At 35.9% G+C, this 27526-nt stretch overlaps 1 protein-coding gene across 4 annotated transcripts in view; it reads right to left on the reverse strand.

Annotated features, from left to right (window-relative positions):
• Positions 1 to 27526, reverse strand: part of ANKS1B (ankyrin repeat and sterile alpha motif domain containing 1B) — a 409286-nt gene that overhangs the window by 357554 nt on the left and 24206 nt on the right. For 3 of the 4 annotated variants that reach the window (XM_031057572.1, XM_031057571.1, XM_031057573.1), the window contains exons 2-3: positions 6718 to 6798; positions 2943 to 3099 (exon numbers count right to left, since the gene is read on the reverse strand). In XM_031057572.1, coding sequence (XP_030913432.1) covers positions 2943 to 3099; positions 6718 to 6798 — 238 coding nt within the window. Of the gene's footprint in view, positions 1 to 2942; positions 3100 to 6717; positions 6799 to 27526 lie in introns of those variants that run through there. The other variant, XM_031057574.1, reaches the window with a different exon arrangement.

Genomic DNA, 27526 nt, shown 5'->3' on the forward strand with positions numbered 1-27526 from the left:
TAACCAGTGATAGAATTCTTCATACATAATTGTTATGCTATAACCACTGCCTGTGTGTAGAGCTGCCAGTCTACATTCCACCACCCCCATAATGTAATTGTCATTTAACTGTTTGTCTCTTTACTGTTTGTTCCAATTGTATGTAATAGGAACAGCAGGGGGCATTCAGAGCTTTAGATGCTGGATATGGTTGCATATGATGCTATGATGCTACTTAACTGCATTTTGAAAGTGTAGAATGCAGCTTGATCAATTTACAATACACCATAAAATCCATTATTTCATCTAATATACATTTATGCATCCTGAACTTCTCATTTATTTCTTTTTTCAGTCATCCAGTCGCTTTCCCATAAGTTTTTAGAAATATTTCTTTCACATTGAATTTCAATCAGATAGATGAAAACAAAAACATGTTACAAAAACATGTTGCAATAATTTTTAAATCATGAACAAAATAATTTTCTTAAAATGCAAACCATTACATCTTAATATGATCCTTGAAAAAAAAAAACTAACAACAAAAACAGGAAAATCTGACTTAGGTGTACTATTTGCTGAGGTGAAAAATTTATGAAAAGTTGGCTGTCCTTATCTCCAGCTCTCAGAAGAAAAAGGAAAGAAAATTAGTCCAGGATTTCTTACAAGCCATAGCTTCAGCTCCAGAGAAAAGTTAATAGAGCATTGAGGAGTCACCTGCATCACAGAGCCTATCTGCAAATAAGCAAAAGCCTCAGAATCCTACAGACTCATGGGAATGCACAATAGGTGTTAGGGTGAGGATGCCTCTCAGGTGTTATTTGAGGAAATGTGGGTGGAGGCGGCTCTGTAACAACACGACATGCCCTCTTTCTGGGATACAGAAGATATTCTCCTGCACAGAGTGCTAATTAGCAGAGGGAAGTAGGTGCCAGCAAAGTAGTCCACATACTGAACCTGGCCATTGTCTAGAGTAGAACACCAAGGGATTTACAAGGTCAGAAAAACTCTGTATACATGAGTTTAACTTCAAAGTTTGATGCAATCAAGATGCCCTTAAAAGACTTAAGATGCAACATTTCTTGTAAGGATTGCTCACACATTTTCTATTATAAGGTTTTTGGGTTAAATGCATAAACAGGAGGACATCTGAGGATCCTTTTTTCAGTGGGGTTTAGAAGTATCAGCTGTATCCCTGCTTATTTGCTCCAGTGATCAAACTAGATACATCACACCTAATCAAGTCTGACAATATTCTAGAAGTCTGGGGATATATGTGGGACTGGGGAGAAGTAGGTTTAAACTTACGTTTCTCTTTCTGATCTTACTGAAATATCTTTTTGACTCTCACTCTCTCAGAAGTTCCTACACAGCTTGCAGTATTCTGTCAGTGGAATATATGCAATGTCTTCAAGCAAATGTATGACACACAATTCAATAGCTGCTTTCTGTTTGCTTTCTTGTTTTGCTGCATGAATAAAACTGAAAAGACCTCTCCTTGACAAAAGCTAACCCTACAGTTCAATTGGTTTCATCCTACATAAAACAACTGATGAGAATGAGAAAGTTGGAGAGTTATGTTAATCTGAAACTGAAATAACAAAATGACGAATTTTGAGTATCTTTTTTTTCTTCAATGTGCCAGAGTACTACAGGATATCCCAGAACACTGTCACATGGACATATTTCATTATTTTACTTTTCTATATTTCCTGCACTAATACTTGATATTCATATCTTGGTTATTGTATGAATTCCAATGGCTAGGTGTATAACCTCAGATATCAAATAGATTACTCAAAGCATGGCATCTCACACTGGTTAAGCGTTTGTAATCTAGGTCTCACATTCCTTATCGTCTTAGTTTGCCTTCTGGCCACACTACCATAGGCACTGAAAGAACAATTAATTTGTTAGACTGCCCTTTAGCATTTGAGGTGCTGTGGGGTGCCAGGAGGGACCATACCTGGACTTCATCATTCCCTCCACAAGGACCTGGAAATTCTGAGCACCCTCTGTCACACTCTCAGGCCTATGCAGATGTCTCAGTTACTGCAGGGTCTCAGAAGATACTGCATTTCTGTGTTTGGACACTTGAATACCTCTTTTAGTCATCTGAATAGCCCTGTTGGCTCCTGTGATTACACAGCCCAGACCTCTGTGGAACCAAATGGTGACCATGCAGGCAATGTAGACATTATAGCTTAGATGTGAATTAGGAGCTGACTCCCACCTTCACATTCCAAGTCTCTGACTACTCTGGCAAATGCAATTGCTTAATGGTTACTGTCTGCATTTCACAGCCTACTTCCAGTTCTTAAGCAGCTCAGCCTAGGTGGTGTCAAATTTCTAATCAGCTTATTTCTATTTCTAAATACTAATCCTAAGAACGGACCAGAGAATAATATACAGAATAAAAACAGAAGGTGTACCATATGTTTGACAGCAGAATGCAACACACTTATACTGCCCCTTACACACTATAATACTCATAATTTTTTCTTGGTCTTTTTATATGTCCTTCCTGCTGCATGTGCACCCATGCAGTCCATCTGGTTTGATATTTACCTCTGCATATCTGATTATTTACAGTACTCTTAAAATATACCAAGAACATGAATTTTATCTCAAAGATTTTCAGGAACTTAGTAACTCAGAGTAAAAAATTGCAAATTTACATCCATACAAAAAAGATGCAGTTAGAGTATGTCTTCATGTGATTTTTCCAAAGCAAACAGAAGGGTTTTGCATACTTTTTAAATCTAATATTCTTTAAATCAGTGCCTATTCAGAAGAAAGGTATCTGGTATACTTATAATGGAAGATTTTCTCAATCTTGGAGAAGGAATTACTGAAACAATGGAAAATAGACTTTTTTAAACTTGTCTATAAATTGGTCAAACCCATAGAATATGTGCTGGTTTTTTTCTGATGATACACATAAATATTTTTTATCACTTCACCTGTTCATTCACTCTGGAGTGTGATGGTCCATGATGGATGAGAATCTTCACAATATCTACATCTCCTCTCCAAGCAGCCAAGTGAATAGGAAAGTAACCTTTATTATCTGCTACATTAGTTGATGCTTCATACTGAAGTAATTTGAGAACTATATCCCTGGAAAACAGGAGATAAATCTCAAAGTCAACAGGAAACTAATTTTATTAAGTTTTTGCATGAAATACATATGACCAATATTTTATCCTGAAAAAAATAAAAAACCAAACCTGTATTTCAAGCAAAACAGCTACAAAAAGTGAAGACAAATAATTTCCAAACATTAAATAGATAGTGAAACATAGACAAAAAGCTATTAATTGTAATGATTCTTAACATGAAATACCATCAACAATATTATCATCAGCTCTCTGAATCTGTTTCTTTCAACAGGATCACCTGGCCATAGAATAACTTTTAGAATTTGCCTGTACAGAATATGTGCATGTCCTCAAGGCACTAACGGCTCTTGTCTCCATCACAGCTGAACTCTGGAGGCAGGATGACAAGAGGATAGTTTGATGGACACATTTCTTACTGTAAGGCTAAGTAATAGTCTTTCCTCTTTTTTAAGGCGTTATTTCAAAGATAGTTAGGAAACAATTTAATGATGATCTAGCTAGATATATGAAATAACTTCTTCTATGTAAAACTTCTATGAAATAACTGCTATTTTCATTTTCCACATTCAGCTGCCTTGTAGCAGTGAGGGGAGAAGTGACTTATTACCATTTTAATTCTCTTTATATTCCTTTTGGTGTGGCTTATCATACATTAAGTGAAAGATTAGCATAAATTGGTATATCACATCCCTGATTTTTAAGCAGTTTCCTGTACTTAACTCCAAAAGCTAAACTAAAAATCAGCTGTGTGGTATGATAACATTACCAAGTATGTCAGAAAGTAAATAAATTGTGTCTTGCTGCTGCATTTGTAGTCTCAGTTTGACACAGTCTGGCCTCCTTAGCTATTAAGCTAAGAGAATCTATGATCCAGTGTGGGCGGCTCTACGCACACTTTTTACAAATCTGGAAACACTGACTTACTGATCTGGCTCAAAAAAATCAGTGAGGGGAGGAAGCTCGATGTAGCCTATGTTATGACAAAAAAAAATTACTACAAACTGACTACAAATTAAGACAGAAAATAAATCTAATGCCATTATTCTTCCAACCTTGATAGAACCTTATTTAATTGCATATTGAAAGAAAAATGTGGTGAGTTATGTGGGAATATATCCAGCTCAAAAGAAACTGCCAGTTGACTTCAAAAGATACTGGATTCATCACATCTAAGCTTTGAGGAAAATTTAAGCTGGATTTTGGTTAGTCCTGACAAGGTCAAATGCCATGAGAACAGCCAAAAAAGAGCAGGTCTGTTACAGAAAGATTTCTGTTACACAAAAAGCTCCAGAAAAGTGACTCCTGAGGGAAACTTTTTAGTACACAAGGTTTGAGAGACTTCCCATTAAATAATAGTTTGCACTAAATCATCCAATGAGAGCTAGATATACACAGCAGTTCCTTTGAAAGGAACACCAAACAAAGGAAGCATAAACTGAACTAAATGGAAGAAAATCAGAAGAAAAGCCCTGCACAGATGAAATCTATAGACTAAAACATACAGGAATTTTTGGAGTCTATTGCGAGATTGAAGTTACAAAATAGAACATGCATCTCCGTCATCCTTCAAGAATGCCCTGACCCACCACACTTATCTAGGGTGAGTCTTTTTTAGTGCTTTGGAAGAACTTTTTCATTTTGTACAAATACATTTCAGAGAGGAGGAGACAAAGTCCTTAGCCCAGTAACATTACTGGGCTAAGTGAAATTACTTAGGGAGACTGAGATTCCAGAGCCTGCCCCAGATATAATTTAATTACTTATATAAAGCAGAATAGTTTCACAAAGAAAATGATCCCACAATGACCAAGAAGGAGGGCATTCATCACATTCAGTGATCAAGCAAGGATTTGAACAATGGCGTCCAAGTATCCCAGGCACAAACTATGTTCTTCCTTTTCTTGAAAAACTCTGAAATTCTCACATTCAACTTAGTGTAAAGTGTGAAAAATTAAAATCCCAGAAGGTTTTAACAGACAGGAACTTCTCCTAAGTAGGCAGATTCTTATGTCAAATGATTGTATGCCATTTTGATTTTGAATATCAAGTCTGAAAACTCAAATAGAGTGTAAAGTAATTTATTGGTTATTTGTAATGACTAACAAAATTAGGACCACCAGGTGTCTCTCCAATTCTCTTGCTGGCCATGCCGCCATTGCAGCAGGATCAGAATAATGGCTTGCGTAACAGGTCCTGAAACCCTCATGATTTACCACAAAATACCTCATGATGTATTTCAGTTTACTTTAATATAACAAGGTATAATTGTGATGTCAGTTACTGCTACTTATCCTGCTGAGAGTGTAAGCCAACACCGGACTTCTCAAAGGCTGTAAGTTACATCTGCTGCTCTACATAAGTCCACATTTTTAAGTCCATCCAGACCTTGGAATAAGTTTGGTCAATACTTTGTCTAAAACCATGATTTGGCTTTTGTGTGTTTTGGGACTTAATATTGCTAGGATTCACTTGAACCTCTGATAGTTTCAGTATTTATACAGCAATATTTTTCACTTTGTGTAACTATTACTGTATTGCAAGTATTAAATATACCAATCCCAGTTTTCATCTATTTAAAATCAGCAATCTTTGCAAGCCAATGCTTGGGGTTTGGTCGGCCAAAAATTAGCAATAGCACAAGAAACAATCCATAAATAATGAAGAAAAAAGCTGAGATTAACAGACCTTTTTAAGAACGTAGACCTAATTATATGTAAGTAAAAATATATTAATGGATAATTCTGAACCCTCCTACACAGCTGCAACTTTGGAAAATGCACAATATCTAGTTCAATAATTTACTTTACACATTTATTTAGAAGGAATATCCCATATTCATCAAAAGATTGATCCATCCTAAAGGAAACAGGCACCTTTCTAGAATACAATTGAAGACACATCCTCAAGTTTTCATTTTTCCATAGAAGGATGCACAAATTTTGCAGTAAGCTAAATAAATAATAGTTATATATCCATGTGTTATTTTATGGACAGTCCAAAATCACATTAAAATTCATGCTGATCACTCTTAATTTCCACTGGGTTTGGATCAATTCCTTGTCTCCCAAAGAGGAGTTTAACCAAAGCTTTATGTCAAAACTTTCTTTAGTGAAAATATCCCTTCCCCCCATCCCCCACTTTCAAGTGTATAATTACTAAATATTCTTTCCATGTTATTTTTGCTTTGATAAGGATTAATCTCTACTGTTCTTTGTTTCACAAAATTGCTTCCTGAAAGGCTCACACTCTACACATGTGTACATACATACAGAAATATAACACAATATTTCCTGCTGTGATTTCCCAGCAATGAAAACTACAGCCAAGACCAGCAGTAACAATGCTAAATTTCCCCAAAACTGAGGAAGAATTTGGAAGAAGCAGTATAGAATCAATAGCTTTTAAACTACATTTCCCATTTGTCATTACTACTTATTGATATTGATGACACTGTCAAAACATCTTATATTAATTTATTCCATTTGGAAAAAAGGCACTTTAATATGTCAAGGTTTGTCAATTTTTGGTACAAATCTCAGACCTATGCTAAGTTTTCTTGCATCACACAGTTAAATATGATTCTAAAAATGATAAAAACAAAGTGTGAAGCACTTACTTGTGTCCATTTAAAGCTGCATGATGTAAAGCAGTATAACCTGAACTGTCAGTGCAGTTTATGTTTGGTCCTCGCCAGATGCTGCAAATAAAGCAAAATTGGGATATTAATTTTTTGGCTTGGCAAGTACAGAAGTGACAGAAATTTGATCTACGAATAATCTGAAGATCTCTGCAACAAGTGTGATTAAATTTTAAGAGATGAATTACCTTGAAAGAAAGATAAAATAGCAAGTGTCATGTATCAACATAACTTATTTATAAAAATAATTTTGCACATCCATCTATATAAGAGTCATGAACTTTATGTAGGGCAGACTCAAAGACTAATAACAGAATAGTCATTTCAATTAGAACTGTTCTCCCTCTATTACTCTGGTAATTACACTGAGGTTATCATCTGATTTTGTACTACTTTTCCACAAGTATGTATTCATTGTCTTTAGGTCAGTTAATCTAGAACCAAGCAAACATCAGATTAGTGAGAACCAATCATATTGTTTAAAGGGGCAGGAAATTTGTACTTTTTACTTACCTTGATATTTTAGCTACCACTTTAGCTGACTATATTTTTAAAATAAATTAGATATAATTAAATTAACTTATTTTTGAAAGTAAGTTTTGCTATCTTACTGTATTTTACAGACAACCTCATTACGTGTCCAGTTTAACCAGCTTCATTACTTATTATGGGCTTTTCAAAAAACAGTAAAGGACATATTTTGTTTCAAAGCAGAAAACACAGATGCTAATCTACCAAAACCAACAACTAAATCAAGCCCTGGAAATTGGATAACAGGTGTATTGAAAACCAGCAGACTTTTTTATCTAACTGACCACATTTGAAACTGACTGTATCCTTTACAGAAGCAATTTACTTTTCTGTAACAGTTTTCATCATTAGTATTAAAACTTCCAGAACACAAAATTATGATTCCTGAATTACAGTCTATATTCATTAGTTTCTAATACAGTGCTAAACAGTCACTGGCAAGCCATACTTCCCTTCACTTCATACATTAGAATTAAGTGCTGTTGTTTAAAGAAAATAATTTGAAGCTAATAAGTGAAAAGAATTTTTCATATTGTCATTTTTCATTATCTACATCAGCAAAATGACATGTTATGCTTAACAAACGATTTTTAAGATTTACTATTGAATCTGCATTTTATTACCTATAAAATGGAATATATATATTTGCACATATATATATCCACACAAGGGAATACTGATGTAGACTGGTCTCTTTTTCATTGTGTGTATTTGAATGATTCATTAGCTCATAAACTTAAGCTGTTGTTTTCCCACAAGTAATACTGTGTGCATACAGAATTATTTGTGTGAAACACTGTGTTCTGCACTGAGCATAATTCTATATAATGGTGGGTACCTCACCTCTCCCTGCAATTTAATTTCTTGGAAGAACAGGATTGAATTATTTTCTTGGGCGCAAAGAAGCAAAAAAAGAAAAAGTAACTTTTTAAAAAATCTGCTTAGACATCTACACATGTTCTTTTCTAGAAGGCAGAAGGCAACATTCAGATAAGACTAATCATTCTAATCTTTTTAATTAAAGGAAATAATTTTGAGTTCATGGAATAATAAAAATTGAGTCCCTGAACTGAGAGCTCCTCTGCAATAGACAGATGTTATTTTCATGGCAAAGACAATCCTTCCTTTCTATTAGAAGGAAAGAAGCCCTTATGTAGTGATGAGGTACAACCTCTCATACTTTTGCACAGTGTTTATCAATTATGGTTTATTTTTTGAGTTATATTTTCATGCTTTGATATATGTACCAGCTTATGGGAGAATGAAGAAAACAGTAAGTGGTATAGAAAGTAAGATTTAAAATATTACAAAAAAAATACACTACCAATTGGAACAATTTGCTTAGTTATGATATGGTTATAATTTGCTTGCTTTGACCTAGAGTTGTTAGGATTTGTCTGTTGGCTCTTTTTTTAAAGTGCAAGAATCCATGAATGCATATACTATTCATGATGCACTAAGCATCATGAATTAAAAAAAAAAAAATCAAAAACTTAAAAACTGCTACCAAAATTCCCTAAGATAATCCTCATTCTTTCTCCCCTAATTTTCTTCTTTAATCCATTCACTAATTAAAACACTGTTTTACTTCCTGCCTCTGGTCTTAGGAAATATTTTTCAACTGAAACTATATGGATTTAAAAAAAAACCCCAAACCTCTGAGACTTTATTAGAGAGTATATAAATGCATCTGTGTGAAACTCCTCATGACACACAGCTTGGGCAGCTGAGCGGCAAAGAACAAAAGACAATGAGTAAATGCTAACAACTCAGAGAGACCAGACAGGATGGACAGACTAATCACCATTGGTACACGAATACATGCTTAAAATCATAGTGTGGTTATCAAAGTACAGAACACAGCAAACATGAGCAGGACTCAGCTGCAGGCAGCTCTCTTCCCCTGGGCCCGTGCTGAAATCCTCTCCCAGAAGGTCCTGCATTGCAACAGGGGTCCAGTATATACACAGGATATTTAGGCTTTGATAACTGAGAATCAAATTCAAATTGGACAGTCCGAACAAAAATTCTTATATCCTAAAACTCCCAGCTTCAGCAAAAGCTCTTCTCTCGCAATTGGAATGCAGCAGGACAGAAGTCCATTCATATATAAGCTCCATAAAAAGCAGCTGACTTCAAACAAAAGTGGAATAGAGATTGAGGAAAAACCTAAAGATCCCTTCTTTAGTATCATAAACATAAAAGATATGTGAAGAATCATTAAATATATTGATTTATCTGTGTATTAAAATATCTGTAAAAACAACACAAAGGAGGATCTGGCAGAAAACAAACACCATTCACTCTTCAGAAAAGAATATTTGTTGAGAGAAAATTAGCAGCTCTTCAGAATACTGTTACTATTGCATGTTCTCATAAGCATATTTCTTCCAGTGATGCAGTCAACCAAATTTCTTCATGTGGCATGAATTAGTAAGTTAGGAATCTTTTCCCATGCACATCAGTAAATTAAAACCTTCCCATTACTTAATGAAATTTTAAAAAGTAATTAAGCCTACTTTTTGTGGAAAAAAAAATTAGTTTTCATTCAATGGTGAATTAAAACATGATGATCAATTAGTTTCTTCCATTACATCTTGCCAAAGTAAGGCACAAAGAAACAGAAGTCTGTTATACTATTTACATTATTGCTAAAAGCTGAAAGATCTCCTCCTCCTTAACAGTCTGCTCTCATTGCGGACAAAGAATACTGACCTTATATGAACTGATGTCAAATATTAATTGAAAATACTCTTTACTTGGTAAGAAAATTACTGGGTTTTTTTTAATGAGCTTAAATAATTACATATAAAGAATATAATTTCAAAAGAAACATGAAAATGACAGATAAAAAATATGGTTAGAGGATTTATTTCTTATTTTGCTATGCTTTTTGGAAAGAAATAATTGTGAAGTCGCAGTTGTTACACACATATGAACAGAAAAGCAAGGAAATAAAAGTTTTTTCCAGCTAATCATCACACAGACACACTCTCCACCAACAGTACAAGAACTATGCTTGCAAGGTATGCATAATTTTTACATCACATTTCTTCTCTCTATATATATATATCTGCATTATATCATTCCATCATCATTATATTATTTCATGATTATGCAATAATATTTCTGGTCCTTATATGGGAGTTTTGCCAAGGTGAAAGGAAATTATTCTTGGTAAACAAGGATAAGAATTTGTAAAAGCCTTAGAAAGCTGCCTGATAACATCACATTCTAAACTTCATCCTCTTTCCATTGATGTCAGTGGCAAACATCAACCAGTTCAGATTTACACAGCCCCTTACTGTTCCTGTGTTCCACAGAATAAATACACATTACAGGAATTTGTCTTATTTTAAGCCAAAATCTCCCAAATTTTCCATGCTTTTTGTTCATCTGGCAGAAACACATTGACTAAAGTTTCTTAAGCACATGGCCAGGCTGCTCTTTATTAGTGCTCTGCCTACATTCATACACATGTTCAGTTGGGTAAACTCACTTCATACAAAGTATATGGACAACTTTACAGAGAATTTTGAAAATGCAATCTTTTACACAATAATATGTATCATCATTCCGATACATAATAATAACATTACTTATTGTGAACAGCAGAAAAATAACTCCCATTCTCTATTTATGCACAAATACACCAAATGGACAACTCTTGCTCTAACCCATATAACTTAATAATGTTACTTACCAAATACAGAAGCATATCATTTTAATACATGTGAAGTTTTTTTCTTTCTATGGATTCCTCTTTGTTAGAATCCAGTGTAATGCCAAATATATTACCCTATAAAAAAATATATATTTCTTTTTCATGGATGGTTTTATCTATTATGAACACTCTTCTGCTGAACTTGATGTATGTCTTCAAATGACTTCAAAGAAAATAAATTTAAATATTTGTCTTTAGTAGCAGATAAAACTTTATTAGAAAGTCATGTTTTAAAGCCTAACAAATAACTGTACATCCAAAAAACCTGAAAAAGTGTATTTTAGGATTAATTTCAAACAGGTGCAGTTATAGGTATTAAATTGAGAAAAGTAGATGATATTTTGATTAAGGTTATCTTTTATTTTCTTTCCATTTTCAAAAAAACCTGTTGCACAAAGCAACTGAGAGTGAAAAGTCTCAAATTAAAATAATTTTTTTAAAGTTAATTTAAAAATAAAGGGAATGGCAAATGTATTATCAATTTAGTTAATACTGATCTTATGCTAAAAGCTTCTTGTATAGATAACTCTAATTCAGTGTTTTTGTTGGATCAGTATGAAATGTGACTCAATTTTAAACGCACTTACTTCATTTTGATTCCTCTTGTTTTCATTCCTCAATATAAATAATACAACAAAATTCATTATCAACTTATTCATGGGATTATGGATGTTACTCAAGTTCAGGTTCTAAGTCAGTTTGTTCCATTGTCTTTCTTTAACCTAGATCTGTTTACAGTTTTGGCCTTAGTGTAAGTCTGCAAAACTGGAGGATTCCACCAAACTGTGATCTTATTTCCATACTGAGTGTCTTCAATTTGTGATTTCTATTTGATATAGCGAGTGCAATGCACATTATGAGTTTGATTATTTAGTATACAACCTTTGGTCACTACAATATTTAGAGCTAGCTACAAGAGTGTATTAGAAAAAGATCTTTTTCCAAATATGCAAACAGCAGGATCAACACTTTGAGTGATAACAGAAGCATGGAAGTAAAAAGTGTAATTAAAAAAAACACGTAGAAGAACAGGACCATGTCCAACAATGTAAGACTCAAAAAACAGTATCTTAGCAGTAATTATTACTTTTTAAGTTTTGTGAAGAATCATTACTAAATGAACACTGATAGATTTAACAGGCTACATCCCCTCAGACTAAAATTTGGAGTAGGGTGGCAGCATTTAAAAGTATGCAAATAACCTAATGTCCAATAGATAGCCTCATATACTTGCTCACTTACCATTCTCACTGTTACGAACTGTATTTTTGGTTGTAGAACGATGATACCCATGCCATCTTTAGGCCAACCTGCCATCCATTGCTTCTCCAGTGGAAAGAACTATGATTGTAAATGACTGAAATTCAGTGCGTTGCTGAAGAGAGGCAGAAAGCCAGACACAGAGATACCAAAGTGTCGCAGCACACGTCCCAGTCAAGAAGGCCACAATACACAGAACATCACCATACAATATCAGGAGACTTCAACCCATACAGAGTAACACCATACCACATCAGAAGGCTTCAGGCATCTATCCATACAGAGCAACATCATATCACGTCAGAAGGCTGCAAACATCTGCCCTTCTTGTTCTTCAGCCCAATCTTTTATACCCCTCATTGTTCATGCATTGCAGCTGTGTGCCTTCTGTTCCCTCTCGTGATTGGTCAGTACACCTAGGCATTCCATGTCTCATTACCTTCAATGCTGTTCACTTGCTTTTCACAGCTGTAGCCCATTAGGGATGAGGCTCTGCTGCCAATTACCTCAAACTGTGTGTGTACCTACACCAAAGTCCTGGCTATTCAGAATGGACTAGTCATGATAAGCCTTACAGAGAGACAATATGGACTTATTCTTAGAATAACCTCATAATATTCAATATGGCCTTATCCTGAATAACCTCAGGATAAAAGAATTTCAATTGAAAGAAAAAGGTTTTATAAAAGCATATTTTTGATAGAGTTAGGACTTAAGAAACAACTCTAAAGGAACTCCTGAGATGAGAAATTATAGAACTTGTAAATGAGGACATTACGATTGTGAGGTAACCAAAGAGCAGGCTGGAATAGTACTGAGATTATTGGAAACGATACAAATTCTCATTCACATGTTAGGTTACGTGATGAACACCTCCCGTTTATCCACAAAGGAGAACAAAGGGACAACAGAGAGTTGGAGAATCAAGTAATGCCCCAGCCCCGCTACTCTGGAGCTCATCAGAGAAGATCACCAGTGCATTAAAAGCCCATCCATGCAAGTCCAGCAGAGCACAGCAGCACCACAGCAGGCAAAGACACACCTTGTTGGGGTCTCTCTCAAAACTGTGCTGTGAGAGCCTCCACCCCACTGCCTAGGGGTGACACATATCAACACAAAACAATGCTGGATAACACTTCAGGCTAAGAGACACCACCACCATGTCTAGGGCTATGGGACACATGGATTGAGTAGGATTTCTGATGGGATATTTAGGGGAGGAGCCAAAGGCAGGGAAAGGGATGGACTTAGGTGATTTGGGGAGGAACAAGTTTGAGAAGACCGAGGAATACAGGGACAAAAAAGCTTGATCACTTGTGTATAGTTGGTTCTGCAGCTCAATAGGCTGGTCATGTCCTGCACTCAATCTTACTAAATTATGATTCTACTTCCCTGGACAAGGGCCTCTATCCTGTGTGCATATATGAGGGCCAAACTACCTGCACCTGAGTCAGATGATGCGTTATTGAGACTATATGTCAGTCTGGCCAGGAAATGGAGCAAATGAGGTCTGCGGACCAGAAACTGGAGGGAGACCTTGGATCAGAGGCTGCAGCTGTAGTGTGGGTGTGTAAGACAGTGTGTGATTGCTAATGAAGACCAAGCTGGATCAGCCAGCAAAGTAGGTGAAGTAGCCTGGGAGCCAGTTGTGTGGCTGTATGTCTCTGAGGTTAAGACACCTATACAAAAAATACTAGAGAAACCAGGTCTTTTATGGCTGACATAGACCACTGGGAGGCACATCCTACAACTCTTCAGACTGGACAGTTTGTGCATGTGTAACTACATGTAAATTTATGTATGCCCAGTTTAGGAAAGAATCTATCTAGGAAAAAACATGTTGATGAGCACTCAGTCTCTCCAATTAAGTACTCTGTATGGTAAAATCTAAATAAACTAAACCTGAACAGAAGTCACATGAACTATTTCAACTGAGCTAGAATTCTGTTTACTTGAAGCTGCAATCAATTTCCCTTAAGGGTATGTACGTTTATCTTGATAGTCTTAATAGTTACATCACTTTAACTAACTCCAAAAGGAGAAACACATTGACTTCATCCTGAAGTCACACAACGGAATAGGAAATCAGTTATGCTTTACTTTAAAAATCTGTGATATATAAGGTAACTTTGCATTTGACCATTATCTAACCAGTCTGGCTTCATCATTCCTTATGGACTACTCATCTGGAGGCACACTGGCTGTGTATACTGCATAATACTGTGGCTATATTCAGAAAGCAAAATGTTCCTGGTTAGCTAGTACTGGTTAGCTTTTACAGTCAAGACCAATTTGCCTGGAGTAGTTAAAAGAGAGAAACCCTTCATCAGCTATGACATAAGGGCTCCTCTGTATTCCACTTGTCTACAGGGACAAGCTGGGGTTTTGCTTAGTCCACAGAGAACCATAGTAACTCCAGCTTGTCGGTGATGAGTCAGACAGATCTTTGGATTCAATCCGGGCTTCTGTCCTTGAAAATACAGTCATTCTGACAGGAAAAAACATTACCTCTCATTTGGCATCATCCTGCAGAAGAATGCTGTAAGAATAACTACTAAATTAAGAAAATACACAGTCCAAAACCAGATCAGCAGGCAGTATATAAGTAAATATATAAGTGTAAGTAAAATAATTTCTGTTTAAGCAATGTAAATCATTCTAAAACCATTCCCAGTGGTATGTATGATCTTAGGTGATCTGAGCAATCTGAAAGAATACCACACAGCCGATGCTGAAAATCAGTGCATCAAATTAATTGTTCCTATGAAGAGCAACTCCACGCCCATTTTATCCTTAGTTTGGGTTCCCTAATATGTATGAGGTAGTTGGGTTCTACATATTTGTTATGAATTGGACCTATGCACTTGGTATAAGATCTATAAATTGATCAAGATCAACCAGGAACACAGCCACTGTGTTATTTACTATTAGGCCATATAATAAAGGCTAATTGCCTTGGCTATATCTTTTTTCCATGTGAGTACAATACTTATGGGTATATTCATATATTAAACTCCCTTTATAAATAAATACTGGGTTCTTTCAATTCTTTTTAGACAACTAATACTTAGTGAAATTACATAAACAATAATTATTTTTCTATAAGCACAATAGCAATCAGTCTTCTGAGTGGTTGTGAAAGCCCTTGCATATCTCATGATTCTAAGTACATCGAACTCACTCACCAGTTGGTTGAGGGAGGAGATTGTCCCATTCTACTCCGCATTAGCGCAGCCTCAGCACGAGTGCTGTGTGCCACAATATAAGAATGATATAAAGCTATTAGAAAGCAACCAAAGGAGAGCTACAAAGATGGTGAAAGGCCTTGAGGGGAAGCCGTGCAAGGAGCAGCTGAGGTCACTTGGTCTATTCAACCTGGAGAAGACTGAGGAAAAACCTCATTGCAGTTACAACTTCCTTGTGATGAGAAGAGGAGGGGCGGGCGCTGATCTCTTCTCTGTGGTGACCAGAGACCGGACACAAGGGAATGGCCTGAAGTTGTGTCTGGGTTGTGTTTAGGTTGGGTATTAGAAAAAGGTTCTTCACGCAGAGGGTGTTTGGGCACTGGAACAGCTCCCCGGGGCAGTGGTCACAGCACCAGCCCGACAGAGCTCAGGGAGAGCTGGACAATGTCTGGACAATGCTCTCAGGCACAGAGAGTGACTCCTGCGGATGGTGCAGGGCCACAAGTTGGACTTTGATGACCCTTGTGGGTCCCTTCCAACTCTGCTTATTCTATGACTTTTAGATTCCATACACTTATACAAATATACCCACAGATGCTGAGGTATAGTATATACATCATTATTCTCTTTTGAAGAGCAGAGCACATTCTCAGAAAGACCATTCTGACTCCTTCTTTCACAAAAAAATAGCTGATATTAAAAAAATTAAAGCCACTCCAATATTACTTTTATCAGAAATAAATGGAAGCAAAGTCATTTATTTTTCTCTCAAGAATACAGATATGATGATATATTTTATTAGGAAAGATATTTCCTTAGCTATTCTTTTTCTTAATTCAACTGACCTTGAATCTTTAGTAAGAAAAGAGACTTTTTTTCCACAATTCATTTTTGGAGATCCAACACAGTGTTCCCATCCAGCATAAATTCATAGTGTTTGCAATTTTAAACACATTCTTTTCACAGAGAGGCAAAGTCAATATTTACTAGAAAAGGAGATTTTAAAACCTCTAAATGATTAATTATGCATCCTGGAACACTTACTGACATTTGTTTAAGTGGAATAAACATTCCTGAAGCTCTGGCACTGGAAGCAGCACTGGGAAGAGTAACAATTTGCATCAAAGATTTTTGAATATGGATGCTGTTAGATCTGTGACCTCAATCCAGTACTAAAGATTGTACATCTTAGAAACCAACCTGAGATGAGACTCTGTTATAGCTCTAGGACACACAGAACAGAGCTTGCTATATATAGAGTCTGCAATTCAGCTGGCTTTAATACCTTGTCCTTCCTCATCTGGGTTTCCTCAAAAGTAGAATAATTCTTTCAGACACTAGCAAAATAGACACAAGAAGAAATGCACGATTCCATTTCCCCTTGATTCTTGAAGGCCATCACACACTTCCTTCTCAATTTATGCTAAGATTTCAAAATGAGATTCAGAAATCAACTATATTAACATTAATCCCTGCAGCAATGTAATCAATCCCTCACTATCTCAACATATGAAAATGTAACAGATGCGAGTCTCACTTCTGTTTGCATCCACATGATATTAAATGTTATCCACATGATTTCCCATATCCTCAATTCAAAGCTTCCATATCTTCATCTCACAACAGCAGCAATAACGTCCAACCCTTTTGGACAACCTGCCATAACAGCCTAAACTCAGAACTGAGAAAGACTACAGCTCCAGGAACTCACTTCCAAAATATGAATCCTGAGATATTAAGGCTCTTGACTTCTATCAATGATCTATAACATATGTAGAATATCTGCATAACATTTGTGCTTTCCAGTAGAATATTTCCTTAGTTATTCAGACTCCATGGGCCTAAGCAGACAATAAGCAAGTCAGCAAACATCAGAAGTGTGCAAGAGTACATTTTTACAGGATATAAGGTACTTGAAAGTAACCTTGATCAAAATGTATACAAAAGAGTACTAAAACTCATTCCTGTTGTCCTGGGGTGACTTTATAATGCTGAACTGTATAATACAAACATTATGTTTATATTTAATAACATAAACATTAAACAATTTGAGTCTGTTCTCTGGAGAAACATCGTTTTAAATCAGAGGTGCACTTATAGCATTTGCTAGAATGCTGCCATGGAGTATCTACATGTTGACTGCCTCCATCCAAGTGCTAACAATCATTCTTTCCATCAGCTTTGAATTAACTTCATTAACAAGGACATAGCTTAGGAAAGACAGATGAAATATAGATACGACAAATACATTATAGAAATGATAGTCACTGTATAGAAAAAAAAAATAGCACCTGCTCAGATTACATCAACATTTCTTTCTTCTCTTAAATTGAATATCGAGTTAAATAAGTAACTAAGTCAGGGTGAAATTAGCTACTGCATTAAGTACAACTGGGCAAAACCAATCCACTAATCGAGTTTTTGCAGAGCCTTGAAGATTGGTCTTTATCAGACATACTGCAAACCTCAAATAGAAACATGGTAACATCTAATCTTTAACACATAGAGCTATTATAATGTGAAATGTTCAAATGCTTTTGGCATAGCATAGAAAATCTGAATAAGAATGATACTGGATGAAACTATTGCATGATACAAAATTATTAAATCAGATAATGCTATTAACTAAGGACAGTTTGAGCATAAATTCTCTATCCTATGTTAGCCAGCTATGCTCTAGCTAACTGGAACAGTAGGACAGAGAAAAGCTTTCCAACAATAAAAATATAGAACTAATTTCTTAATTTCTTCTCTCAGCAACAAGTCATATCTGAAATAAATAATACCAAAACAGAAGGATGATACTCAGAACACATTTCATTTGCTGTGCTTTGCCAACAGAGGTCAGAATTACCTCAGCAGCATCCAAAGCATTACTATGATCATGACTAGAAATACTTGTATTACCACAAAATTACTTTCACAAAGACAAATAACATACTTTAAATAGAGACTGAAGTTTCACAGTGACATACTACAAAGGTCTTCCAAAGCTTTTGGATATGTAACAATGTCACCACTCAAAATTTCCTGAACACTGCTACTGAAATAACTACAAAAGGTCATATCCATCACATGACTGACAAATTATTTGGTAAGATATGCTAGCAATCATTTGGATCACTCAAAAGACATCAATTCATCCAACAAGACACTTCCTACTGAACAAAATCATTTATGACACACAGCTTAGAAGGCAAAAGGTAATTACAGTAAAAATATTCAGTAAATTTTCAGTCTATTTATGTTAGAATTCCCTATTTAAATCTATTACAAGTTATTGTTTCTACTCTATTTAAAAGCCTTATCAAATGTTGAAATGAAATCCAAAACTAACAAGCTTAAATGACACAAAAGCTTCTACTATAAAGGAAGATTTGGCTGACATAGACTTTCAAAGAGCTTAAAAAGAACAATAACCCATCACTTATTTCCAGATGTATCTAAAGTGAACACTGTTTTATAATTTTCCAAAATCCAATTATACATCAAGAAATATTCTTTGTACCTCAAATAGATTTACTGTGGAATGTTTTCTAGAAAATGAACCTAAGACCTACTCCAAAAGTATTGCAAGGGCTCCATAGAATTGCAGCTCTCTGGATCATGAACTTTTCAACAATATTAAAATAAAAAGGCTAAATTTGGGGGAATGTATTTAAAGAACAATCTTTCACCAACTTTCAGCATCTTTCTGCTCCTTTAAATTGAACTGATAAGAGACTTAACAAAATCTGTTTTGACAAATACCTTTTTGTAAAATATATAACAAGACTCAGCCATAACAGGAATAATTTAATGTCTCTTCTGAACTGCCTGTTTGGTAAGAGATATCTGGAGAACCCAAAATCACCTGCAAATAGTCTTCCTAATATCCTAGTTTTAAAAAACCAAAAAACATTGCAGGAGAGATCCCAGTTCCACAATAAGACACCATGCAAAATGATTCATCACATCTCTCTCTCTAATTTAGCATCAGCACTATGGTACCTGAAGGACTCATGGAACAACTACTGTGATTTTTTTCAGCTGTGTTTAACCCAAATAATGCTCCTAAATCTTTATATAATTGAGCAGGAAGAAACCAATCTCCAACTAAATACCTTAGGTACTAAACTAAATGTATCATGCAAGGCTAGACTGGCCTCCAACAAAAAAAGAAGGGAAATAATACACCAAAAAAGGTTATGAAATGCATGTGTAGATGGCAGATTCCATCCTACTTTCCTTTATTATATACATAAATCACTTTTTTTTCCCATTAAAGGTCATACATTTGCAGAGAGGAAGGGATCTTTGTTTGTGAAATCTCCAGAAAGCTGTAGGTTTTTCGAAAATTATGGAGGTGGGAAGGCCTCTGACATACACACGGGCTAGGTTCTCTAGAAGCTACTTACTATTAACTCTTAAAAGAATCCAGACACAAACCCCCCTGAAAAACAGACCCCAGCTGAATTTACCTGATCCTGAATTCACTTTAAATTTCAATTATCTTTAATCTTGGAAAGAAAGATCTTTTACTATATCTCATTCTAAGGTCACTTTTATCAAGTAGATTTGACTGTTAGTTCAATCTTGGCTGTAAAATTATTCAGATTAAGCCATCATTTCACCAAAGGGGGCACAATTGGATTTCAAATAGTAAGATGAGGGACATTTTTTTCCCCCAAGTGCTTAAGGGCTGACCAAAACTACACTTGTCATATTTGGAGTCACACTAGAAAATCTAAATATATATACATATATCCTTCCAGTGGAATTAAATTTTAAAAATGGCCGAGGTCCAGCTAGTTGGTAGTTCATGGCTGGCCCCCCCATGGTCCCACCACACAGGCAAAGAAGCTCATAGAGATGTGTCTGAAAGCATAAGTTAGCAATAATCAAGGAACATTTCTCTCCTAAGATGAGGGGGTTGTAGTAGAAGGTACATGTTTAAGAACCATCTAGTTACCAGAATATCCATCTCCTGATTTTCAGGAAGCCACCTGAAAAGAGTGCGAAGTGATCTGAAGGAACTTGGCATCTTAAAAGGCATGAAAATTCAACCCAAGTTTATATGATCATGCATAGCACATGATTTGAAAAAACACACAGAGCACATTATTACTCCTATAATACTGATAATTGAGACACTGAATTAATTGGGGGTACATTATTAGCATAAAGATTCCACACAGCCTTGATTCCTTACAGACTTTGATCATGCCAGTTCAGAGTAGACTGAATACACAGAGAATTTGTAAGTATTTTCTCTAAAAGCATAATCAAAGCTGGAAGATTAATTTCTCCTTGGGCATAGAAACAGAATACCAGGATGCAGTTCATGGTTGCAGAAATTCTAAAACTATACCAAATTTACAGCAAACAAAACAGAAACAAAACTTCTGACTTTTTTTTGGTAAAACATAAAACTTTAACAGTCCAACCAATGAAGGAATAGATTCTCATTACGTGAAACACAAACTATAACATAGCTAATCATATAGTTCTACCATACAGAAGACAAAACTTTAGGAGCAGTCTAGGGTATGAAATAATTTCAGAATAGCTTGGAGGCTTTTTTAAATGGCAAGACGAATTTTACAGCTTCAGTTCTGTAGCCATCATGGTTATAAAAATCTTCACATAGAGGTAAATTGGTACAGGAGTGTATTTTTAATTTTACAAACAGAAACTGGTTTTTTGCCTTTCCCACATCACCAAGTCACTCTGAACAGCCTAAAATCCCTAACAGAGTCTCCAGACAATCATTTTTGGAGTTTTATGTACTTCTCTTCCGTGTCACAGAGGCACAACTGTTTCAGTCCTCATTTGCAAAATGGCAGTGGACAGTCTGGGATCTAGAATGTTTATATACTGTTGAGATCAAAGCACAATCGATAACGTTAAAACTATGCAGCTCCGCTTAGCTCCCAGAAAATATGTCATGGTTGTATGCAGGTTAGGACTCCCCATTCTGCCAGATCCTGAATGTCATGTCAGTTCTCTTGTCACTTCAGCTCTGAACCATTTAGGAACTCAGGCTGCACCACCAACAGTAAACTAATCATGTTTGGAACTATTTTCTGGCACTAAGGTCATACTGGCATAGAATGCTCCACACCTACACTACTCAAACCTTCTAAACAGGATAGCTGCATCCAGATTGTCTATCAGGCCCTAGGCACATTCTAATTCTTCAGCTGTGCTTGGTAGTTCTTTGCTTGGGAGAATGCCACATGGCACCTTCCAGTGCTCAGAAATGTTCCCTGGCACATTAAAGTTAGATGCAGTCTCACATTCCTTTCACATATTTGGCAGAAGCCTGTCACTCACCAGCAGTATTTATCAGTTCAGAGGATGCAAGAGCACACTGTTTTGAGTTTAGGTCCAGACACATCATGATAAGCCTCTGGCCCACAGTTCATGCTTCTGCTTTATGCCTTCGATTCTCCCAGCAAAGAGCATAGAAGGGAGAATCAGTGGTACACTGACCCCAATTCCTTTTTTAGCTCATTGTTTGACTGCTCGACACCAGGATAGAGGATAAGGGGGAGGAAAGTTGTAAATGGGAAAATCCCAAACAATACACCACTGTTGTTAACTTCTTTTCTCCTCCTTCACCTGCACACTCGTATTGATGGAAATTCCTAGCAGTGCATCCAAACTGCATAGTATACCTGCAAGGCAGTCTAGGAGTCTCATTCTGGTAAGAATTTAAGAAAGGAATCTACAATGGACTCAGAATGACCTTATTCCAGGAAAATATTGCTAACAGCTATAGCAGCATGAATCTCAAACTTTTTAGCAGAAAGAACACTTACCAAAAAAGCAGTCTTTTTTTGGTTCAAAAAAATCAAAGGCAGGCATAGGTATGAAAATCCTTCACACCAAAAAATACCTACATTTAAGTTTTGTAAACAGGGACTCTGGAAGAAACTTCATATTGTACAGAAGGAAGCCAGAAGTGACTGGGCAGGAAAAAAGAATTAATCTCACCAATACAAAACAAGTTGAAATTAAAGACAGCCAAAGCCTTACTGAACTGACACATTTCTCACTGCTGATCTCCCAGTCATCGCAAATCAAGGAGAAAGAAGCCTTCCTAGGTGAGAGGGACCTAGTTAAAGATTGGAAATTTGTCCCACTTAGAGATATTATTTTCCATAATTAATTAAATAGTCTCTCCAGAAGAAAGAACAAATTTCTGTCTTGTGAGAACAGGTCAAGGATGAGAGTTGGATATCCATACCCATGATAAAGAATATGCTGGAACCAGGAACTACCATAGTGCCAGTCTGTCATACTGTCTCTGAAAAGCCCTTAAAAATGAAAAAGAAAGGAAAGTATAAATCAGGAAATTTAAACAGAGAAGGAACTCCAATGCCTCATTACAGTTGAAGCAGGTCAGGAGACACATTCTATTGATCTCTGAGCCAAAGTTTCAGCTTCTGGAAGGCTGAGGTAATAAAATCAAAGTACAAAATGCTGTCTTACATCTCCTGTCAAATTGTCTGATAATGTATTCAGAGCTTCTAGGAATTGAAATCTTTAGCTGGATATACTGATCTGAGAGATTAGCCAGCTTCCAGTATGGCAGAGAGAATTTTGTACCACTTTGCTTATGGATCACATGGTGGTACAGCTCCATTTCCACCCCAATCATTACAGTGAAGTTAAAATGGTGCTCTAGTCCACCTGAGCATAGGAAACTTAACAGAAGATACTTGGAGTCGCAAAGAGCCCAAACTACAGGACTATATACTGGAATTATTCATAACCAATTTGAAGTTAAATTTCCCACAGATAAATCGCATTACAGGAAAAAAACTGTCTTACAAACAAAGAGACACAAATGCCCTCTGTCAATTTAAAGATAAAATGGCATTGATTTTTATCATTTGAACTATTCTTCAACCTCAAGATGGACTCTTTTTTCTTTCAAACTTGAATGTAGCTGTTTTACCATTGGTTTCTTATGCAATAACAAAGGAACTGATTTCTTGGTCACAGTCACAAAAAGTTGAAGGAAAATTGGAATGGTACAGCTATGGGGCTAGGAAGAGAGATTCAAGCGGATATCTTAACCAATGCCAGTACAAACTAAAACATCTATAAAAACAAAATGCAATTAATATTCTGTACTAGAAATAAAATGAATAAAAGAAAAAGGAGGAAAGAAATCAAAATTCAGTTCATGTGAATTGAGCTCCTATGAGCTGTATCCTGCAATTATACCCATTAAAAGATCACAGAGATTTGGCAGCAGTCTGTACTACCTTCTTTACACTTGTACATGGTGGATGAAGTGAATTACAGGCACTGCAGGTCAAGGAGGTCTAATTTCAGCTGCATTGTCTTATGTGTGCAGAAATCAATGAACCACAAACTTGTGGTCAACCACAAGATTAAAAATAAGAACTCAAGTTAGTTATACTATAAAAGTAGTATTATTTTTTATTCTTCATTTACTATTTCTAGTGATGTGGTTCACTATGTACTCCTTTTATTTCAGTGAATAGTTCTAAACTTAGAACCAACCCATGGATCTCAAATGAAATATAAAAAAGGAACAATAACTCATATGAATATAATCCACAATTAGAAACTACCTATCTATCTCCTTAGCACATTGTAAAATGTAACTTTATTTTAAATTGAACTAATTTTAAATATGGTTACTGCAATAAGCAAAGACAGACATCTGCAAATACAGAATAAACTCAATTTCTAAATGCTCCTCCACATACTGTGGAGGGTTTCACAAAGAAGTATATGCATATACTATGATAATTCACTTCTTCCCAAGGCCATTTCCATTCTTTGGAAACTATTTTCACACTTAGACATTGAGCTACATCAAACAGAACTCATATTTGTAGCCTGAGAAAGGAAGTTTCATATTCTCCAAAAGACAATAAGTGGATTTTACCCTTACAAAGGTGACCAATTAGTCTTTTTGTCCTGATCACAACCTAAGCACTGAGTGAATACAATATTATACCAAATTCAACATAGTTACTATCAAATGATCATCAATATTTCAGCATTGTAAAGACAGTAACATAAAATTAGGTTTTACTAAGACATTTGGTACTATACTACAAAACATAAATTATGCATAAAATATTTTGAAGTCAAATGAGAGAAGTTACTTTGTCAATAATTAAGGCAATAAAAGAACAGCAATTCCCTATGTTTTAAGTGTTTCCAACAGCATTTGATTCTGTTTTTATTAGTTCTATTGCTATTTCTTTATTCCTGTAGTTAAGATGAAAACACAAAATGAAGGGAAGTTAGAGCTGTATAATACATGAATAAAACAGTGATTTTTTTTTCTCCTGATATTTTTCTGAAATTTATTCTTTTTATGTAAGGGAATAAAGTTTCTTTAAAGAAAGCTATATTTTCAGGATAAAAGAAATAAAAATAAAAACATTTGACAAACTTCAGTCCAAACTATCAGCATAATTATTTCACAATTGTTACTGAAAGAAAAAAACCTTAACTTCCAAAACTAAGGGACTGGAGTATCTTTTAAGAGTAGAAGCTGAGTCTTATAACATTGTTTAGGCTAGAGAAGGCTTGGGGAGGATGTCACCATAAGTATACAGTAGAGAAGGCAAAGCCAAACTCTTCTCTGTAGTGCCCTGTGGTAGGACAAGAGGCACCGGACATGAAGTTCAACACATTCAATTCCATCTGGAAATAAGAAAATGCTTTTTTACTGTAATGATTATGGAACAGTTGAGTGGTATGGCCCAAGATTCAGAGTGTCCATTCCTGGAGGTACTCAAGATCTGACTGGGCAACCTCTTATAGCTGACCTCTGCAGATGATCTCTTGAGGTCCCTTCCAACATCAACTCGTCTGGGATACACATTCATTTTACATGAAGATGTGTGGGAGGATGGAATGCAGAGGAATAGAGATAGTGCTGAAGGAGCTGTGAGGAGGAAGGGACAGGCAGTTGTGCAAGGGACAGGAAGGAGTCAGCCAGCTGTGCAGAAGAAAAAGAGGAGGTGTCAGCATTGCAAGGAGATGCCCATGAGAACTCACAGAGAAGGTATGAAAGTTTTAAAGAAAGATTAGAAACTGTTGCCAAGCACCGACCTTGGCAAACATGTATTAATTTTTTACTGAGGTCCACCTCTTGATGTCATGCATGAAAGTACACAGAAAACTCATCTGTATTTTTTTTTGTCCTCAAATCCAGAGAATCCAAATTCTCCTCTTCAACTATACAGAGCTTCATCTACAAAAATTAATCTAGACACCAGTAAGCAGACTGCATGAAGAGTAACTCACGTATAATAGTGATGGAGTAAATATACCAAGTCAAACCAAACCAACAAAGTTTTTTCCTTTCTAACACATGTAAGGCAAGTGCACCTCATATTCCATTCTACACACACTTCCTAAGAAGCTTGGAGCTAGGATACATTAATAACAGCCCTGCTTCTGGCAGTCCTAGAGAGGCATGTAGGAGATATATTGAGCTGCATTCAGTACTGCCATAAAGTCCTCCCATTAACCACTGGGATAAGAATAATGAGACTGGTCAAAAGTTGATCAAATGACTTGTACCAAAGTAAGACCACAATACATAACTACCCAAAAAACTTGCCACATACCTATTTCTTTTCTCCTGAAAATCTAAATGCTTGTGGTCCAGATGCCAAGACAATTTGAACAATTTCATCTTTTCAGAGTGTTTTTGACAATGTAGATAATGGACTGACTGGGGCAACAGAAGTTCTATCCCCCAAAAGATAACTGTCCAATTTTCAGAGGCTAAAGGAACTTCTAGGTACCGGAACTACTTTACCATGAAGTTGTTTGTAAAGAATGGCACCTTTAACAATGACAGACTGCAAGTGGAAAACAAAGGGAACATGTAATCATCTCTATCAACTCAAAATGAAGAAAGTAACAGATAAGGAGAGTTACTAAATTAGTACACCTTACATTAGTCAATGAGAAAATAATACTATCAAATAGAAAGGGAGGAGAAAATTACTCTTGTCCAACAGTCTCACTGCTTAAGGATCTAAGTAACAGTAGCAAGTAGTGAACATGATTGATCACAATCAATTCTTAGGCCAAGCTTCAGCACCAGAAGAACTTGCAGCTGGGAATATTGTTACCAGAAAAGACAGAATGCTTATGGTGAGAATTTAACTGTGAAGACTTTCACAATATATGAAAAGGACCTTTGGAATCATCTCATTCAATCAGTTTCTCTGAGATATGAAAATTTCAAAGCTGGAGCTAATTCTGAGGTTAGTTCAATTTGCTCGGGAAACCGTGCAGTCAAGTTTCAAGTCTCTTCAGCCACAGATATTACATCATCTCCCCTGCCAATCTTTTGCAGAGCTTGATTACCCTGTAATTTTTATCTGTAATATCCAACATAAATTTCCTTGTTGCATTTTGTATCTGCCCCCATTTTCCCCTTGCTGTGCACACCTAGTAAGACTGGGGCCCTTTTTAACACCAAAAGAAGTAGTTTAGTTGAGGACACCTTAATGGGATTCTGGTTAGTGCTCTTTTCTTCGGTCTGAACAAACAGCTCTTTCAACTTCTCACATGTCAGTGCTCCAGCCTCTTAATGATCTTGCTGTGTTTCTCTCTTCTGGATTTTCCCCAGTTGGTTTGTATCTCCTATAATGAAGTCCAAAACTGTACAAGTCTTTGAACAGAGGTGAATAGGTACTTCCCTCAACTTTCTAGCCATGTTTTCTGTTGACCTTCTCTGCTGCAAGGGCACATTGCTGACTTAGGCTCTCCTCACAAATGGCAGACAGGTTCACCAGCTACAAATTAGCCTTGGTAAATCCAGGTTGATGCCTTCATTCACATTCTTGTCCTTTAGGTACTTGGATATGCTGTCATGAAGAAAATAGACATACCCTGATAGGGCTGAAGATCTTTAAAAAGTGAAGATTTTAACATGATTAAAGAAAGAAATAATAATTTTACATTCTTTATTCTATACATGGTTTAATATAAGTCCATTATTATAATGACTGTCTTTCAAACCTTGATCTTACTTCCTTATTCATAGACTGAAGCCCAGATATTTTCCATCAATTCACCACTGTGAAAC

Source organism: Geospiza fortis, unplaced genomic scaffold, assembly GCF_000277835.1.
Source record: "Geospiza fortis unplaced genomic scaffold, GeoFor_1.0 scaffold186, whole genome shotgun sequence".
Classification (NCBI taxonomy): Eukaryota; Metazoa; Chordata; class Aves; order Passeriformes; family Thraupidae; genus Geospiza; species Geospiza fortis.